This window comes from Phyllopteryx taeniolatus, chromosome 16 (genome assembly GCF_024500385.1).
Source record: "Phyllopteryx taeniolatus isolate TA_2022b chromosome 16, UOR_Ptae_1.2, whole genome shotgun sequence".
Lineage (NCBI taxonomy): Eukaryota > Metazoa > Chordata > Actinopteri > Syngnathiformes > Syngnathidae > Phyllopteryx > Phyllopteryx taeniolatus.
The window spans coordinates 16,017,132-16,036,304 of record NC_084517.1 but is presented as its reverse complement, the minus strand read 5'-3'; the positions used below and the strand labels follow the sequence as shown (position 1 = coordinate 16,036,304).

At 41.0% G+C, this 19,173-nt stretch overlaps 1 protein-coding gene across 2 annotated transcripts in view; it reads left to right on the top strand.

Annotated features, from left to right (window-relative positions):
• LOC133466088 (disintegrin and metalloproteinase domain-containing protein 11-like) overlaps positions 1-18,280 on the top strand; it is a 28,511-nt gene extending 10,231 nt beyond the window's left edge. Inside the window, exons 5-26 of one of the 2 annotated variants that reach the window (XM_061749438.1) lie at positions 1,990-2,072; positions 2,175-2,238; positions 2,998-3,058; positions 3,491-3,672; positions 4,589-4,660; positions 4,805-4,971; positions 5,052-5,136; positions 5,769-5,859; positions 6,121-6,172; positions 7,029-7,128; positions 7,606-7,677; positions 7,774-7,866; positions 7,932-8,012; positions 9,675-9,725; positions 9,796-9,859; positions 9,960-10,065; positions 10,667-10,786; positions 10,864-11,032; positions 11,105-11,216; positions 12,273-12,363; positions 13,678-13,695; positions 13,766-13,920. In XM_061749438.1, coding sequence (XP_061605422.1) covers positions 1,990-2,072; positions 2,175-2,238; positions 2,998-3,058; positions 3,491-3,672; positions 4,589-4,660; positions 4,805-4,971; positions 5,052-5,136; positions 5,769-5,859; positions 6,121-6,172; positions 7,029-7,128; positions 7,606-7,677; positions 7,774-7,866; positions 7,932-8,012; positions 9,675-9,725; positions 9,796-9,859; positions 9,960-10,065; positions 10,667-10,786; positions 10,864-11,032; positions 11,105-11,216; positions 12,273-12,363; positions 13,678-13,695; positions 13,766-13,781 — 1,950 coding nt within the window. In that variant the 3' untranslated portion in view covers positions 13,782-13,920. Of the gene's footprint in view, positions 1-1,989; positions 2,073-2,174; positions 2,239-2,997; positions 3,059-3,490; positions 3,673-4,588; positions 4,661-4,804; positions 4,972-5,051; positions 5,137-5,768; positions 5,860-6,120; positions 6,173-7,028; positions 7,129-7,605; positions 7,678-7,773; positions 7,867-7,931; positions 8,013-9,674; positions 9,726-9,795; positions 9,860-9,959; positions 10,066-10,666; positions 10,787-10,863; positions 11,033-11,104; positions 11,217-12,272; positions 12,364-13,677; positions 13,696-13,765 lie in introns of both variants that reach the window. The other variant, XM_061749437.1, reaches the window with a different exon arrangement.
• Positions 18,281-19,173: the final 893 nt, after the last annotated feature.

Here is a 19,173-nt window from a genome sequence, read left to right as displayed (position 1 = left end):
GTGTCCAAGAGAGTTGATAGATTTGCTCTCAAGCTATTTTTAACACTTAAAAATTTGGAACAGTAACAGGCCACGCAATGATTGACCATTAGTATCGATTTGTGAAAAAATATTACATTTACCTTGTTTGGACATATGGGGTTTCTGCCCGACAGCGGCGAAATTATTTCTTGTCCAACGAAAAGCATCAAAATTTTGCAGTTTTTTTTTTTTAACTTAACAAATGATCATTATATCTGGAGTTTTGAGTCACAAAACTTGCCTGCTTTTCATTGGTCAACCGCAGTGTGCAGCGAGGACAGAGGAGCAATCTGACTGGATGGTTGGGCAGGTTTTTTTGCTCTACAATGTCATATTTGTTTGCTTACATCTGTGCAGGTGTATCTAATGAACCGGCTGCTCAGTCTATTTTAGTCTCCGCCAATCCACATGTTTGCTTTTAGGCTATTTTTATGTATTATTGATGGTTTTAATTGTCAGTTTGTCCTATTTTTAGGAAAGCGCTTCAGAAATAGTCTACCACCCAACCATTTTGTACTTTTGGATGTTCCTGTTGCACTCATACGTATGCTTGAAAAGCAAAAAAAAAAAAAAAAAAACACCTGCTCTGAGACATCATCTTCTTCTAGAAATAACGGTGAAATGATTGTCCACAAAGGATTTCAAGTGCCTTCTACTAGCCAGAAGGGATGCTAATGTTTCGCTTTGCTGCCCAACGAGCCACCCGACCGCTCTGCCTCCATCCTCCTGACCAATGTGCGAGCCTGTCTCCATGGCAACCAGTTAGCGCATCAGCGTCATTAAGTTCTTGGCAGCGGAGAGAATGAGAGACGAGGGCGGAGGGAGAGAAGAGGGAAAATGGGAGTCGAAAGCGTTCCCGTTGTGCTCCGAGAGGCTGGAGGCAGGGAAGGAAGGATGGAGGGAGATGGGGTCCTGCGTGGAGGCCAGATTGTGGCGCCGCTTGACGGAGGCATCACGTGACGCGGCGGGACGTGGGAGGCGTGATGCGTTCGGGGACGTGCGTCACCGAATTGGGCCTTTCTTTTGAAATAGCACACCTCCGTTTGAGGAACACGACGACGGCCTCGTTCAACTCGGATGAACTGCTCCAAATTAATAAAAATTTCGATTGAAAGAGTGAGCTTATCGTCATTTTTAGTATATTATAGTCATTTTTGAATGTTTTAAGAGAGAAAAAACAACAAATTCATCAAACAACAAATTCAGTCCAGTTGACTTAATGCAAATTTTGCGGATCATCACAGCCTGGATGACTGAGGTTCTACACAGTTGTTGTTTTTGTCTTTCTAATTGATATTGTGACAGTAACTTAAAAAAGGCGTGGCATTTTGTCTATTAAGCTAACAATTGGGAAGAATACATCTTGTATGCTATGTAGTTTACCTTTTGTAAATTGTCCAAAACCTCTTTAACTCTTACTTTATTGCTCTCTATGTAATCTGTTAGTGGATAAACCCATTTATGTTTAAATTATGTTCACTTTATGAATACCATTACTTTCATTTCACCATGTGACATGAAAATAAAAAAAGACTGATATTGATACATTTATTACGTCATGTCAGCTGTTATTTCAAGATGCATTTTGCACTTCCTTGTGTAAATAATTTGTTTAATAATAATAAAAATAATACATTTAAGTAACTAAAAAGACGTTACGCTCGGTTCACACTTTTTGGACACGGGTAAGACAACTAGTGATGCGCTGGCGTTACTTCAAGTACCAAATGACTTCCTGTGTTGATTTATTGAAGAGTTCCTTCCAGGAAGGCTCGACTTCCACCTCACTTGTCATTCGGAGACGACTACGGGACACAAGTAGGTCACAAACGCTTCCGCAGTGGGAGATGTTTTTCTTTTTTTTTCTTTTTTACCTCGCAGCTGACCTATCACGACAAGCTGTGAAGTAGCTGTGTGTGTGTGTCACAGGTTGCGTGAAACCTCCTCCATGTTTGTGTGTGTCCGCAGGGAGGGGAGCTCTGCTACTACCAGGGAAGGTTAAGAGGTGTGCCGGAGTCGTGGGCGGCTCTCTCCACCTGCCACGGCCTCTGGTGAGCTCCCCCACCGTTGCCCCACTTTGACCTTTTATCCACTTTATTACATATTCATCTTGAGTGTGGCCCTTTTTTTTTTTTTTTTTTTTTTTCTTAAAGTGGGATGTTCTCAGACGGCGTCTTCTCTTATGGGATTGAGCCTTTTCACAATGACAGCAATGAGGTAAATAGAAGGTTTTATACAGGGTGGGACAAAAGTATACTGTATATTGCAGTAGTGCCTGGAGATACGAGTGATCCGATTTATGAGTTTTTCATGATTTGAGCAAAAAAAAAAGAAGAAGCTTCAAGCTGTCTATTGCTACTGCCAGTTAAAGTTTACTGTCAAATTAAACAAATAACAAAAAGAATTACTCGTTGTGTATTGAAAACAACCACATAGCCTCCGCTGCCTTAATGCTAACATACAATGAAAAACTCCATAGGCAGCCGGGCTAACAATTAGCATCTACTATATTTGGTGGTGGTGTGACCCTTTAAGCAGTGTAAGTTTTAACACAAATGGTGAAGCAACACATGCAGACAGATAATATGACAATAGTCACAAAACTTCTCCTCTGCAAAGAACGTATAACAGTGCGGCTTAATGAGAAATGAGTCTTTAAAGATTTAGTTTGTCACACTTTTTGTTTTAATTCAGTGGACATTGTGCTGCTCCTTCTGGTGTGTGCGCTTCAGCCACCTAGGGGCAGTATAATACAGACATACAATGTATATAATCTTTTTAAAAAATTTTTGGGGGGAGGGCATCAATTATCTGCATATTTTTGCTATTCGTGGTCCGGTCCAATCCCTATTCCCTACAAATAGCAAGGGTCCACTGTACCCACTTTTAGCCCATCCATGTACTGTATATGCATTTACATTTTGCGGGGAAGTTTGTAATGTAACGTGATTGTATTGTGACTGTATTGTGTTTTAGGAAAATGGCGCCCACTTGATCCACAGGATGTCAGATTTCAGGCTCTTCCCCCATTGCGCGGGTAGGCGTTTATAGTTCACTTGATTTGACGACATCCGTAATAACCTTATGTTTTTTTCTTCAGTTCAATGGACATTGTGCTGTTTCTTCTGATGTGTGCGCTTGTGCTTTCTGAGGGCAGTATAATACAGAAATAAGGATATAAACTGCAGTAATCTTAGTTGTTCTTCGCAAAGGGAAATGAATATATGGCTGTGTGTATTGTTATATTATGTTTGTGTTCAAATATCCTTTGCTTAGAGAGTTATAACACTGTGACGTCACCTGTTGCCTATAATGTATTTTAATCTTCCTTGTCGCCATTGCTGCATATATAAAACCTATTTGGCTTGTCACCCAGAATTTTTGCAAATAATGCAGATATGGGGATAATTACTTTCTTTATGGCTTTGAAAATGAACTGCAATGTTTGTGTGTGTGTGTGCACGCCAAGACTGCGCAGAGGACGACAGCGAGTGGGATAGCAGAGGAGGTGGCAAAGACCAAAGCGGGACGCTGCAGCAGCAGGAGGAGGCGTCAGGGGCGCTGAGGCGATCCAAGCGGTTTGTTCGCAGACCCTCCGTGCACACCGAGACCAAATATATCGAGTTGATGGTGGTCAACGACAACGACATGGTGAATGTTTTAAGCCTGTGGATGTGTCTATTTGCGGCGTTGTCTGACATGCATGGTTTTAATGACATATTTACATACCATTGGGATTCAATCATTTTGACAAATTTACGACATTTTTAGCCTGACGGTTTTTGACTGTCATGCTCAGGCATGAGTCTCCCCTCCCCCACTATTATAAGAACTTCGGAGCCTTCATGTAGTTTTCTATTTTTGTCATTGGACTTATTGGCTGTTCTGTGATGTTTCAATCGTGTTTTCAAGCTACATTCTGTAAGGTAGCTGACAGTGAGAGTATACAAAAATGATTACTCCCATGAGAAAACTCAAGTTTCCGCAACTTTAATGACTAAATTTGAGTCTTTATCAATGTGGAATCATATGTTGGGATTGTGGGTATAAGTTCTGCCTAACAGTTTTGAAGTTCTGGGTTTGAATCTCTGCTCCGGAACTTCCAGTGTGGAGTTTGCATGTTCTTCCCGTGTTTGCGTGTGTTTTCTTTGGGCACTCAGACTTCATCCCACATTTAAAAAAAAAAAAAAATGCATTTTAGTTTCATTGAAGACTCGAAATTGTCTGGAGGTGCGAATGTGAGTGTGAATGTTTTTTTTTTTGTGTGTGTATACGTGACGTGGGATTGACTGGTGACCAGTCAAGGGCATAACCCGCCTGTAGTCAGCTGGTGTAGGCTCCAGCTCACCCGCCACCCTAATGAGGACAAGCGCTGTAGAAAATGGATATATGGAATACAAATAATAAATTCATGCCTCCCAAAGAGGAGTGCAGCACTCACAGGTGGCGTTTTTCTAGCCGCAGCTACATCTTTTATACAATAAATGGGTGTTTGTGTGTATGTGTGTGTTTTTGTGCATGTGTGAATGACATGCCATCCATCTGTGCATGTTTTGTCTCCTCACAGATTGTACAGCTGCGACGCTCCGGCAGCCAAACAAAAAACTTTGCCAAAGCTGTGGTCAACATGGCGGACGCGGTACGTTGTTTGTATTAGCATGCACTGTAGATACACGCGCACATACAAGGGGCCTGATTTACTAAGATCCCAAATAGATGTTAGATGTTCATAACCAAAGGGCATTTTTTTTGGGGGGGGGGGGGTGGCGGGCGGGTATTGCAGATCTTCCGGGAGCAACTGAACACGAGGATCGTGCTGGTCGCCATGGAGACGTGGACCTCAAAAAACATGGTGCCGGTGGTGGAGGACCCATTGACCACGCTGCAGAACTTCATGAAGTACAAGCGGGACAACATCCGGGAGCAGAGTGACGTTGTCCAACTTTTCTCGTGAGTAGATCCACTTTGAATGTGCCGCAGGCACCGCCACGTAGTTCCGGTCTCACGGTGTTTCTCCTGTGTGCCTCTAGAGGACGCACGTTTCAGAGCGGCCGCAGCGGCACGGCGTACACGGGAGGAGTGTGTTCACCGACGAGGGGAGGGGGAATCAATGAGGTGAGGGAGCTTTGTTTATATCTATCAGACTTTTTTCACTTTTGGTTTGTCCACACCGATCAAGAGATCCTGGTAAAGGACCCAAGCTTGCTAGGGCTCGTTGCCCAGCCAAAAGAGGCCTTGGCTGGGACAGTTATGCTGGCCTAGCCCAGCCCCCACAAAGTGTGGGTATTTTTTTCGCTCGATTTTACGTCCAAAAAAAGGTGCATTTTTGGTCACAGCATGCCTAAACACCTGCCTAATAAGGTCCAATATTGCCTCCGGAAAAGATATAAGGCTCAGTTTTGATGACACTGTCAGAAAGGTGTTAATTTAACAATGCACTTATGAGTGCCCCGATTTACAAATTTTTCAAGTCAAGAGCCGTGGCTCTGTCTTTATTTTTTTACTTTTTGCAAGTTCAAACTATCATGTCTGCAACCGTAAACTACACAGGGAGTCTGTGAACCTGTTGTGAGAAGACAATGTTTGCTTCCGGGTTTGCAACCGTCGAGGGGAAATTAACGTCACACCTACCCTCTCACGGGGGTGCGATGAATTAATAAAAGGCAACACAAAAAAAAAAAAAACGTGAAATAGGGGGACCGCGAAGCGTGAACCGTGATATAACTATGTCGTTTTTGTTGTTTCAGTTTGGCAGTGTCGGCGCCATGGCCATCACTTTGTGCCAAAGCCTGGGCCAGAACATTGGGATGAGGTGGAACAATGCACGCAACTCTGCAGGTATGATGTGGCGTAAGGGCGGCCTTCTATTCATAGTGCATAGACAGTAAAATAGAGGAGTCGTTTTTGGGAGGAAGGAACACCCCTGCAACAGCACTTTTGATATCAGACCTCAGGTGTTTTATCACCTGCATTTGGAACACTGCTGCCACTGAACTAAGTCTTAACTCCTTGTCCTGCTGGAACGTTTCTTTTAAATGCTGAGCTCCATGTGTTTAAATCACATGGGCCTGAACTTCTCTTGCTTTTTTTGTTCCACAGGAGACTGCAGGTGTCCTGACACCTGGCTGGGCTGCATTATGGAGGACACTGGGTAGGATACATAATACCCCCTTTTGCTTGGTTTGTATAAGGCAAACGATTAATGCCGGGTTTACTTACAACAATACAGTGGTGCCTTGAGATACAAGTTTAATTCGTTCTGTGATCACACGTGTTATACGAACACTTGTATCACAAATTGTCTTTCTCCACTGAAATGAATGGAAATGCCATTAATCAGTTCCAGCCCCGCAAAACACACCAAACATCTTTGTAATGTGCTTTAAAAAAAAATAGCACTCCTTAATGTTGTACTTAATAAAAACACAGTAATCACATAATTAAATATAATGTAAAGAATTAAACAGTTTTGTCCACATTTTTTTCCTTCAGTTCAATGGACATTGTGCTGTTTCTTCTGATGTGTGCGCTTGTGCTCTCTGAGGGCAGTATAATACAGAAATACGGATATAAATGGAGATGGTCACAGCTCCTCAGTAAACTGCAGTAATCTTAGTTGTTCTTCGCAAAGGAAAATGAATATATGGCTGTGTGTATTGTTATATTATGTTTGTGTTCAAATATCCTTTGCTTAGAGAGTTATAACACTGTGACGTCACCTGTTGCCACCTTTAAATGCATGTGTGAAAGAGACATTTGTGTACAAGCAGTTTGTGCAGAGCAGAAAATGTCACTTTGTGAATTAAAGGAGGAGTTTGGCGCATTGCACCAGATGGTATAAAATACAGTTTGATTCATTTGAGTAACATTTGTACTACAGTTGGTTCCATTTCTGTCACATTGTAACATAACGCCATTAACACCTACCATGTTATCTTTGCACTGTTTTTTTTTTTCTTTTTACAATGCCGTTGATTTTTCTATCTGTTGTGTGCTTTCTAATGCAGATACTATCTGCCCAGAAAGTTCTCCCGCTGCAGCGTGGACGAGTACATCCAGTTCTTGCTCCAGGGGGGCGGCAGCTGCCTCTTCAACAAACCCAACAAGGTGAGAGGGCCGAATCTATCAAGTTATCTAAAGGCACTTTTTATATGGAGCCTGATTTACTAAGATCCCAAATTGCAGGCGCTAAATTGCATGTTCACGCGAACAGATTGCGCGCGTCGTTGTTGGGTGTGGTGCGCATGATCTAAGATTGTGCCGCAATTGGCAACAAGTGTAAAAGTGGTGGAGACCTCCCTATTTTTTGCTCTGTAGCACAGTTAATATTTTTTGGTATGTTTTTGGACAATTTAATTCTGCTTCACCTTGCTACGTTAGAAAGCTGGGCTCAATTAACTGGCCTGAATCAAATCATTCTAATTGTTCTCAGTTTCTAATCTGTGACCACATCGGTGAGATATTTGTATACTTTAGGACGGTATTAATCTGCTCCGTTGTCTTGGTTTACATTCTAAAAGGCGTATGCTGAATGAGCTTTAGTTGTTCATTGCTTGAAAGTACGCTCCTTTGTTCGTCCCTCAGTTGTTGGACCCTCCAGAATGCGGCAATGGCTTTGTGGAACCTGGCGAAGAGTGTGATTGTGGATCCCAGGTGGTGAGTATATATCTCCGTATGCAACGCCATTTCGTGTCCCGCCTTTGCCGGCAGGCAGTCGAGCTCCATTGTCTGTGTGTGTGTACGTGGTTGCAGGAGTGCGTCCGCAGCGGAGGAGCCTGCTGTAAAAAATGCACACTCACCCACGACGCTATGTGCAGCAATGGACTGTGCTGCAGTGGCTGCAAGGTGTGTACTACAGATATTTATGGGAAGGGTCAAGACGCGATCATTAAGTTGATTTGTGGTTCCAGTACGAGCTGAGAGGCGTGGTTTGTCGAGAGGCGGTCAGTGACTGCGACATCGCAGAGACCTGCACTGGAGACTCTAGCCAGGTACTTCAATATGTATTTTACAGAGAGCTGCACATCATTTTTGTATTAGACTGTCAAGGTGTTCCAGGTGAATGTACATACACTACCTTCCAAAAGTATTGGAACAGTGAGGCCAACTTTATTTTTTGCTGTGGACTGAAAACATTTGGGTTTGACATGAACAGATGGACATAAGACAAGAGGTCAACATCTGAATGCAAACAACCAATGCAAAATAAAGACGGGCTAACGACTCGCATCGGTGTCGTGTTTTTATAACTCTCAAAGCAATGGATATTTCAACACCATCGGTGGAGCGACACATGTAGACAGATTATGCAACAATACTCATAGGCATATTTTCTTTATCCTCTGCAAAGAACTACTTATTTTACTGTGGCTTATTGATCTTAGTTGTGACGTCTACGTGTACCGTATATTGGTGTCGACCCTCTTTGATTGGAATTGGGAGAAATGTTCAAATTTGGCCTCATCATCAGTGTTAACCCTACTTTATAAATACCACGTTTCGATTAGTAAAGGTATTATTGTTCCATCTCCTCTTGGCTTTAGAATTGCTTACTTATTTATTCACACATAGGCAACTATGGTTTTCATGTTGGTTACACCTTCTAACTAGTATCAGTAGTAATAACATGTTCCGATACTTTTGGTCATATGAAACAACGGGGGGGTTGTGTAACAGATCCAGATATAAAGGGTGATTTAATCACTTGTACAATTATTATTTTTTTCACAATTTAGATTGTTTGTTCTTTAATGTATGATAATTTAAGTGAAAGTGCGGTGTGGGATGACAGACAAGATTGTAGGTCATTTCATTCTTCTTTATACCGTGAATGCCAAAAGGTAAATGAAATCTCACCTGTAATCAGTTCTCGGAAGAATGCTGTAGATTTGATTTTCATGCAAGATGGGGGCCCTTACATGTTTTGCTATTGTGGTTTGTGAGTTCCTGATTTTGCCCCCTTCCCTGGGACATGAATGGGTCGGCGTGGTCCATATGAGTGGCCAGCAGGAGTACTGATTTATCACCAATAAATTTTTTCTTTGGGATTGGTAAAATGAGTCTAGTTTAGCAAACCAAAGACTTAGGAAGAACTTGAAGGGGGGAGTATGTGAGGTTATGTCTTCTATCCATGAAGAGTTCCTGGTGAAATAAGTAGATACAATTCCGGAGGCAAAAGTTAAATACATGTATATCATTATTTATAGAAATATGATATGATAACAGTATGTAAACACGAAGGAGGCCTAAACATCAGATATTGTCATCTTTGGTGGTTCTGTGGTGACATCTTGTGGTAAACAAAAGATATTGTAGATTGTTGTTTAAAGTTCCTATGGGTGCTTTGTCACAGTCCCCTTCGCCATTCACTCGAGCCTGGAGGAAGTACTTCAACCTGTTTTGCCCAATGCCGAAGTTGGTTGTGCATATACCTTATTTTAAATAAAACGTCATGCTAAACGCTTTCCATTCATATCCATCCATCCATTTTATGTACCCCTTTATCCTCACAAGGATCGCGGGCGTGCTGGAGCCTATCCCAGCTATCTTCAGGCGAGAGGCGGGGTACACCCATTCATATCCATTTCTTGTAGAAATTGTTGTGTTCCAATACTTTTGAAGTGTATAACAGTGGTTGTGCGTCCCTCCTGCAGTGTCCTCATAACGTCCACAAGCTGGATGGCTACACGTGTGAAACTAATCAAGTAAGCGCTGCCTTTGTGCAAATGCAAACTCTGCTTGTTTTTCTATAGACGCTTAAATTTGTCCCTTCAGGGCCGCTGTTATGGCGGACGATGTCGCACTCGAGATGGACAGTGTCGGGGACTCTGGGGTTTTAGTAAGTATTACAGTTGTGTGTGTGTGTGTACTTCGTGTTTGTGGTAAACTTATTCATCCTGGTGTATCATCCTGATGTTATTTTCATTTTATCTGCCAAGACTCGGCAGACAGGTTTTGTTACGAGAAGCTTAACGCCGAAGGGACGGACAAAGGCAACTGCGGTCGGGGCCCCGGCGGCCAAGGCTGGCTTCAGTGCAACAAGCCGTAAGTGATGGCCATTATGGTTATAGAGAAAACCTACAAATTCCTCATTTTGGGGTACAAAATAATGGGGTACCAACAACTTTGGTCAGCTACATCATAGCAATATACAACAATCTCTATTACAAATAACAAAAAAAAAAGAAAAGTAATACAGTGGTGCCTTGATATACGGTGGCAAAGAACTCAACACACTTTACAATAAGCAGCAGTTTGCCAAAAAGAAAAGGTGTCACATGACTTGGATTCGAGTCACACTCGAGTCATGAATTTGATGACTTCGGACTCGACAAAATGATACAAGACTTGCAACTCGGCTTGGACTTGAACAGCATTGACTCGTCACTCGGACTTGAGCCCATTGACTTGAAAAGACTCGCTACTTTTACCACTAAGAATCAAATGCTCTTCATAGCTCTCTATAGCTTTACTTGCCACTTACTATATTGGTCTACAGGAATTTATGAGTGACCTAACCTAACCAAAAAAAAAAAAAAGAAAAAAAAAAAGGCATTTAGGTCAATTGGCGCACGCTGCGTCGCAAAGATGTGGGGTTTCACTGTATTGTCTCCATTTTGATGATGTATGTTTTTGCTACGTTTAGGGACGTTTTGTGTGGCTTCTTGTTCTGCGCCAACATCAGCACAAAGCCCAAATTTGGGGACCTTCAAGGCGAGGTGACCAGCTTCACCCTCTACCACCAGAACAAGTACCTGGACTGTCGGTGTGTGTCGCTCAAGGGGATTCTGATCTGGATAGTGAAGACAAGTACGGGAAACGTATGCCATGCGCTTCTTTCAGGGGCGGCCACGCTGTGCTGGAGGACGGTTCGGACCTGGGCTACGTGGAGGACGGCGCCCCCTGTGGGCCCAACATGATGTGCTTGGAGCGACGCTGCCTCCCGGTGGCGGCCTTCAACCTCAGCAGCTGCGCGGGGTCCAACTGGGGACGCATCTGCTCCGACCACGGGGTAGAGCAGCCTACACTGAGCAGACACAAGTTGTCGATACAGATGATGATCTTCCTTCTCCTGCTTTTGCAGACGTGCAGCAACGAGGTGAAGTGCATCTGCGACAGGGACTACACGGGCAAGGACTGCAGCGTCTTTGATCCCATACCCGAGCCCACCGTCCCGACGGGCCTGGGAAAAAAAGGTGCACAGCGTCTCTATCTTTTCCTCCTCTTCTCTGTCCTCCCTTCACATCACCAGCCCGCTCATCGACCTTTTCGCAGTGTTTGTAAACAATAGTCGCCAGGGTACTTCCGGATAGCAGAAAATTATTGACCTGCTTCCACTCTTTTGTCCAGTTTAAAATTGAAGTCTAGCAACTGTGCCTTTTGGTATAATTCTCTTATTTTTCAGTTTTGGGTAATTTTTCCTAGTTTTTTCAACCTCTAGAATTTCACCACATATATTAGTTTGTACCATTTCAAACAATTCATTGCCATTAAAAATGTTTGGTCAACATTAACTCTACAGTGCGCTATATATTTCATCATCAAAAAAGCACATCTCCGCCATTAACTTGAGCAACAAAAGGTTCCAGCATCTTTTGTACTGACACTTCACACATTCAAACTGTTGTCAGGAGAGAAAATGGCTCAAATACTCATTCAGGCCATTTACCCGGTTTTTTCAATCTCTGCCTTGGTCAAATGACATGGAAGGGTTTGTTTACTAATGGTGCCATCGGCATTTCTGACATCCAGAGGTACATGTGACGTCATAGTAAAAAAGTTGTCGTCATTTTCACTGTGTACTGAGGCAGTCATTACATATTGAGATAAAACAGTGTGCGTATGTGTATTCAACAGAACATAAACTCACAGGCTACAACATTAGGTACACCTTCACAATCCAAAGAGAGCTGTATCTAAAAATTCTTCTAACGAGAAAACGAAACGGTCGTAGACCAGTGCAGCATATCCCACCAGATGTTTTCTGGCAGGGTTGTTAACAACACTCTTCTCTGTGGTGTGTCAAATTTAGAAGACATATTTAATTTCACTTTATAAGGAGTTGAAAGTGTCCTAGTTCTTGTGGTCGTCCCGTGAACCTGCACCTCTTTCTTTGCCATCATCTCTCTCTCACTCGCTCTCCTTCTCTCTCTCTCTCCAGTTGATGTGTTGCTGCTGTGTGTTTTTTTTATTTTATATAGTGGTGTTGTTGTGTTTCCTCCTCCTTCCCCCCTCCTCCTTCCTCTGCACAGGTCCCAGTGGCACCAATATCATAATAGGCTCCATCGCAGGTGCTATTCTCCTGGCAGCTATAGTCCTAGGGGGGACAGGATGGGGATTTAAGTAAGAGTTCTGGCATGCGTTTGTCCTTCCTGTCTGCTTCCACGCTGCTCAGCAAGCTTGCCCGGCTCATTCTGGGGAGAACATACACACTCGTATGGTTCAAGGTTATTCTAGTCTGCCAGGGACCATCGCAGCACTACCCCTTGGCTTAGGCCACATGCTCTCCTCATCTGTGCATGCTTCTCGCTTCTCGTCTCCGTTGACACTCTGGCCTAAAAGGACTGACTCCCTTGAACATTTACAGCAGCCCGATTGGTTAAAAAGAATCAGAAACACAATTGAAGGAATCCTTTTAGGGTCAGAGGTAAGTGTACGTAGTTTGTGCATGTGTGCATGAGCCGTGCAGCACGGTGGGTTGTTATACGATCTACTTGTTGCCGTGCATGTCATGTGACGACAACAGTGGAACCTCTAAAGTCAAACACAAGCTGTTTAAACTCTGATTTGTTTGCATTCGGAAGCACATTTTCACATGGGAAATAAAGGAAAAAGAAATTCTCAGTTCATGGGTGATGATTATTGTTATCATCATCCATATTTTATGCCTCCAATATTAGATTTCTTCTTTTGCCCTAATTGTATAAATACAATAAGTATAAGTAAATAAGTAGCATAATTAGACTATATTTGCTAATTACCAGACATCAACAGGCAACACCTTAATCTTCTCTTCCTGCCTCGATTAGAATTAAATCACTTTTAATTCCTCCCAAAAGCTTATTTTGTATTTTATTTCTACTTTGTTGGTTGTTTCTATATTATTAATTCAAGGGTAAAGTTGGGAATACTGTTGCTGTGCCAATTTAATTTCCCTTGCGGGATGAAGACCGTATCTATCTATCTATCTATCTATCTATCTATCTATCTATCTATCTATCTACCTATCTACCTATCTACCTATCTACCTATCTACCTACCTACCTACCTACCTACCTACCTACCTACCTACCTACCTACCTACACTTTGTAAACCATATACTTGACAGCCAATGTTTTGAGGCTGCTCCTTATTTTAGAACAGGCGTCGCAACAAAAGCAAAACTTTTCTTTAACGGCGGCTGAACTCAAGTTTTGTGTGACTTTCGAGGTGGATTTTCCTTTTACTTTAGACTAGGATCTACTGTAATAATCTAATGTAGATAATAAGTATCAACTGTGCTATGCAAGTAACAGTATATGAATTGTTGCCTCATTCTCCTGCATGAAGGTGTCCTGTCACTTTGTATTCCGCCTGCAGGAATGCTCCCGTTTACGTCAGTTATTGTCACTGATACTTTTCCTCTTTTCTCCTTGGCAAACGCTTTGTGGATGCAGAAACATACGGAGAGGAAGGTATGACTTTTCCAGAACATTTTGTCCCCTTTCGTTAAAAATAATAATAATGTTTGCATGTATCTTTCAGATCTGGTGGAGGATAAGACGACCATCATCTGTCTCTGTGTCCTGCCCACGTCCTGTCTTCTTCTTCTTCTTCTTCTTCTTCTTCTTCTTCTTCTTCTTCTTGGTTGCACAGTGTCATGGTCCACATTAGAGAGAAAAAAAGGGAACAACAAGAACAAAATGTCTTCCACTCCTGTTCCCGTCTCTCCAGTCCACTTTTCACTGTAACTGTCCTCTTCACCGTAAAATACACCAGAGTCTTCCCCCAATTGCGGGACGAAGAGCAAATCAGCCAAGAAGTCTACTGCCTGCCTGGACCACAGACTTCTCATCTAATTTTTACTTGCCTGATGTTTGAAGTAAGCTAAAGAGGTTCATTCCCTGCCACAGCCTCAAGAGCTCAAGCACATGTCCTCCACTCTAAGAGCATGGACTGGATCATATCTGGACCAGATCTGGACTCGCTCTGGTTCATATCTGGACTGGATCGAAACTGCATCTGGATGGATGAATCTAGAATAGGAATGCACCTGCAACAGATCTGGATCAGGTCTGGACCAGATCTGGACTCATTCTGAACCCTATCTGGACTGGACTAGATTTGCACTGGATTTGGACCTGAAATGGATTTGAACCAGATCAGGGTAAGATTTTGACTAGACTGGACCTGTTCTTGCTCTGAACTGAGTCTGAGCCAGATCTGGACTGTACAAGGAACAGATCTGTACTGGATCTGGACCAGAACTAGACTAGAGTTGGATGGAGCAGGACTGGATCTGGGCTGATATTGACTAGCTCTGAATGTCGAACAGACATGGAACAAATCTGGACTAGACTTGAACCGGATCTGGACTGGAACTGGACTAGACCTGTTCTTGCGCTGGACTGAGTCTGGATGAGATCTGGACTAGACCTGGACTGTAAAAGGAACAGATGTGTACTGAATCTGGACTAAATTGTGATTGGGTCTAAACTGAACCTAAAGGAATCTGGACAGGATCTGTACTAGACTTGGGTTGGACTGTGACCATAGCTATACTGCGCCGGACCAAATTTGGACTGGATCAGGATTACATTTAGACTAGATCTCCATTTTACCAGCCCTGGACTGGACCTGAATGAATCTGGGCCTGATCTGTTCTAGGGTTAGGGTTAGGGTTTTAAAATGTTTGGGTAAATAACTTTTTTTCCATTGAACGCACTCCGTAGGTACATTAGTAAACGTAAAAAGAAAATAAACAATGGAATTTTTCTAAATAAAATTAAAATATAGTATAACAATAAAAGTACTTATTTCTCGGAAATTGAGTAGCTACTGTACTTCTCTGCTTTTTTTTTTTTTTTTTTGCTGCTTTGTTAAGTAACGGCAGAGCGGAAACAAGCTAATGTTAGCCATGCTAGTTAGCTTTGTTATCTGCCTCGGTAAAAAGTCGAATTATTAATTAATTTCACCAATTGTAGACACGCTAGCTCTTGTAGCTGGTTGCAAATGTTCAATTTGAAGACTGCGTTATATTGATAGCTTAACGTAACCTTGAATTTGTCAAAGAATGATGGCAAAAATGCCATGTTTGTTGAGCCATTAATATTGTATCGTCAAAGAGAGCAAGTCATTGTCAACATTTTCGTCAATAATTTGTAAAAATAAATTAAATAACTGTCCCTGCTTGAGCAATAGTATAGATTTGTAAATATATATATATATATATATATATATATATATATATATATATATATATATATATATATATATATATGACATGGACCAAATTTGAACATAGAAGGTTTCAGTCCGACTGCAGCAATAGTTCTTCTTCTACCAAGCCAACACCGGGAGGGAGAGGGTTCATGCCAGTTTAGTTGCACTGACAAACTTGACCCCCGCCCCCCAAAAAAAAGATACAAATAAAAAACGGCTCATAGCGCTGATGTAAAGTGTTTTTGAAACTGTGACTTTTTAAAAACCTTGAAACCGGCAACTGGCCCATGCCTTGTCTGAACGTGATCTAAAATAGATCCAGACTGCTCTGGATTCGATCTGGACTGGAATGGGATTGGATCTGGAACAGAGCTGGACCTGGATATGATCTAGACAGGATCTGCAACATCTTTGGAATGGATGTGCAACCTCGCCATGACAGTGAAAAATCCAAGCATGTTTTCCAAAGATGAACCTGGAGGACCAACTGTTTTTATCCCAACTGCCAACCAACTGGTCTGAGTTGACCAGTTTCAGGAAGACTGAAGAATTGAGGGATTTTTTTTTTATCACTTGACATGACCAGCACATATCTCGTTGTCAATGCCAGACTGTATATTTTACTGACTCTAGTATTCGCTCGCTACCTTTTTACTCTCTGGACATTGTACCCGAACGCTTGTTTTTTTTTTTAAAAGAACAGAAGAAGAATGTGCACGTCACTCCGGAGACCTTCACGACCTTTTCAATGTAATAACGACATGAGGAAGAATGTCACCTTGTTTATGTTCGTGGAAGTTCAATTGAATCCATTTTGCTTCGTTAACAGTTAGCTCCCAGCGTCACGTTAACCGGGTCATCACGTCTGATGTGGGGGAAAAAGCTCTTCTTCCTGATAGGAACTTGTTGTGACAAATTAGTAGGATTTCATACAAAAAGTCTTTCACTGGAAGTTAATATCCAACTACTTTCAGTATCGCTTAGCCTCAATAGGGTTGTGCTGACTTCATGCAAGAGGCTGGGTATACCTTGCACTGGTCACCAGCCAATCCCAGGCCACTCATTGGCAAACAAGCATTCACACTCACGTTCACTAAGGACAATTTAGAGTCTTTGATGAATCTAACATGCATGTTTCTGGAATGTAGGAGGAAACCGGAATACTGGGCGAAAACCCATCCACGGGGAGAGCATGTGAGCGCCACACAGGAAAGCCAGAGTCTGGATTCAAACCCCCAACTGTAGACCTGAGGCGGATGTGCTAACCACTCGACTACCGTGCCACCTGTAGTTAAATTTTAAGGTTACATGAAACAACAGATTTTTTTTAACACAGTGGAACCATGGTTTTAAACCAAATGTTCCGATATGCAGCGGTGCCTTGAGATACGAGTGACCCAACGTACGTGTTTTCCGAGGTACTATCTGTCATTCGGGCGAGCGAAACCTTGAGATATGAGCGCTGTATGGTAGCAATGAACGTCAAACGGTTTATTGCCACTCCCAGTTAAAGTTTATTATCGAACTAAAAATGTCAAACGAAGCACAAATGGTCCAGCAATAACATATACGCAGAAAATATAACAGTACTCACATTCATATGCTCGATCCTCACACAGTGTTAGTGCCGTACTGATGAGCTCAGAGAGGAGTTAAGGTGTCTTTATAAATCCCACTGAGTTCTCGGCATGACACGCCCCGCTGCAGTATGATTGGCTGCTGCGAAGAGGCGAGGACTGCCTAGAAACAGTGGGACTCATGATAACACCTAAATGAACAGCATCTCTGTCTCTCTGTCTGTCTTATACTGCCCCCAGGTGGCCAAGGTGGGCACACTAGAAGGAGCAGCATTTAATTGATGCACTTTGACAAAAACTGTTTATCCATCATTTAATTATTTTAAATTGTATTTAATTATATCATGACTGTATGACTTATATAGTACAATAACGCGGAGTGCTATTTTTCCTCTGCAAAATACACAGTTTCTGTTGTTTCTTGGGGGCAAGGCTGGAATTGATTCATGACATTTCCATTCATTTCAATGGAAAACGATTATTTGAGTTATGAGCATGGTCACGGAACAAATTAAAGGTGTATCTCAAGGCACTAAAGCCTTAATTAACTGTGCAGGCAATGTTTTTAGTAACATTTTCAAATTATTTACTGCCCTATGAGTGTGAAAAGAAGTTAACCTCTCTTAATATTTAGACAAATACTTAAAATATTTAGTGTTAACTAAAAAATGCCAAATGTGTGATGAGTGAGGGACACTAAGGTTTCACATGGTGTCATGTATATGTCTTTTTTCCCCACTGGAAGAAGTCCAGTTACCGTGCAAAAGTGCTTCACTTTTTCTGTGTGATTTCCTACTAAATTTTTTGCAAGAACGCTGCCATTTTGTGACCCTGAACACACCACTTCATGGAGTGTCGAGATCACAATACAATGATCTGTTTATGTAAATATGTGCAAGCTATGCTGAATGTTAAAATCCACCGTATGGTTGAAAGGGAGTAATTTCAATGGCAATTTGTTTTTTAACACACTTTTTTGTTGTTGTTGTTGTTTTTATTTTGAGTTTTTTCGAGGGGTCGGGGGTATTTGAGCTTTGCACTGTGCGGGATGCACTAGCACCGCAATATATGTTAGGAATACAGAGTGCGTGTGTAATATTATGTGCAGAGCTGCTATCAATCATCATTTGAAAAGAGAGAAAAAAAAGACCATATTTTTAGACACTTTTTTAATATAGACAAAATAAAAAAATTAAGAAAAGAAAAAGGCCTTGTGGATAGAGTTAAGTGAAGAGGAAATGAAATAAAAGAAACAACTCTCCTTGCTTCTTTTCTTGCTGTTATGGGATATTTTGAGCTGGTATGAATCATAAACTAAGAATATATCAATATTTTCAATGTTAGTGTTGAAACAGCTTCCTTTTTCCATTACACTGTGACAGATATTTTGCTGTATATTAACTATAATATACCAATGCCCCCAATGTGTGGTGGTATAATAATAATAATCAAATGATTGTATTTGTTATACATTTAGAGCATATTAATGAAAGACTAAATATATAAAAATATACGGTATTTTATGACTTCGTATTCATTCATTAAAAATAAATATACACACTGTGTACTAACTTGTAAAATGAAAAAAAAATACTTTAAAAAAGAGAATATAGATACTCTAAAATAATGTTTAGCAATAAAAAAATATATACTTTTTTCCTCAAGAAAGACTATAAATAATATGGAGAATATAATGCATGAAAATATTATTGTTAGATAATTCAAATTAAAAATACTCTCCTGATTTGAAATATATATATATATAAAATGCAAAATTGTTTTATAATTTATAAAGTATACTCTAAATATAGATAAAACAGAGAATATACTGTTGATGCTCTAAAATAATCTTTAACAATAAAAAGATATATACTTTTTTCCCAAGAAAAACTATAAATACTATGGAGAATATAATACATGAAAATACATTAAGATAATTCAAATTAAAAACACTTCTGATTAAAAAAAATATTAGTATAATATAAAATACAAACTTTTTCTAATTTAAAAAAGTATACTCTTGTAGATATAAAAAATAAGTACACATTTATGTACAAAATACAATATTTCAAGATATTTGATAGTTTTAAGAAAAGAAAAGCATGAAATAAATTATATTTTCTTATAATTTTTCAATTTAAAAATAAGTATAAG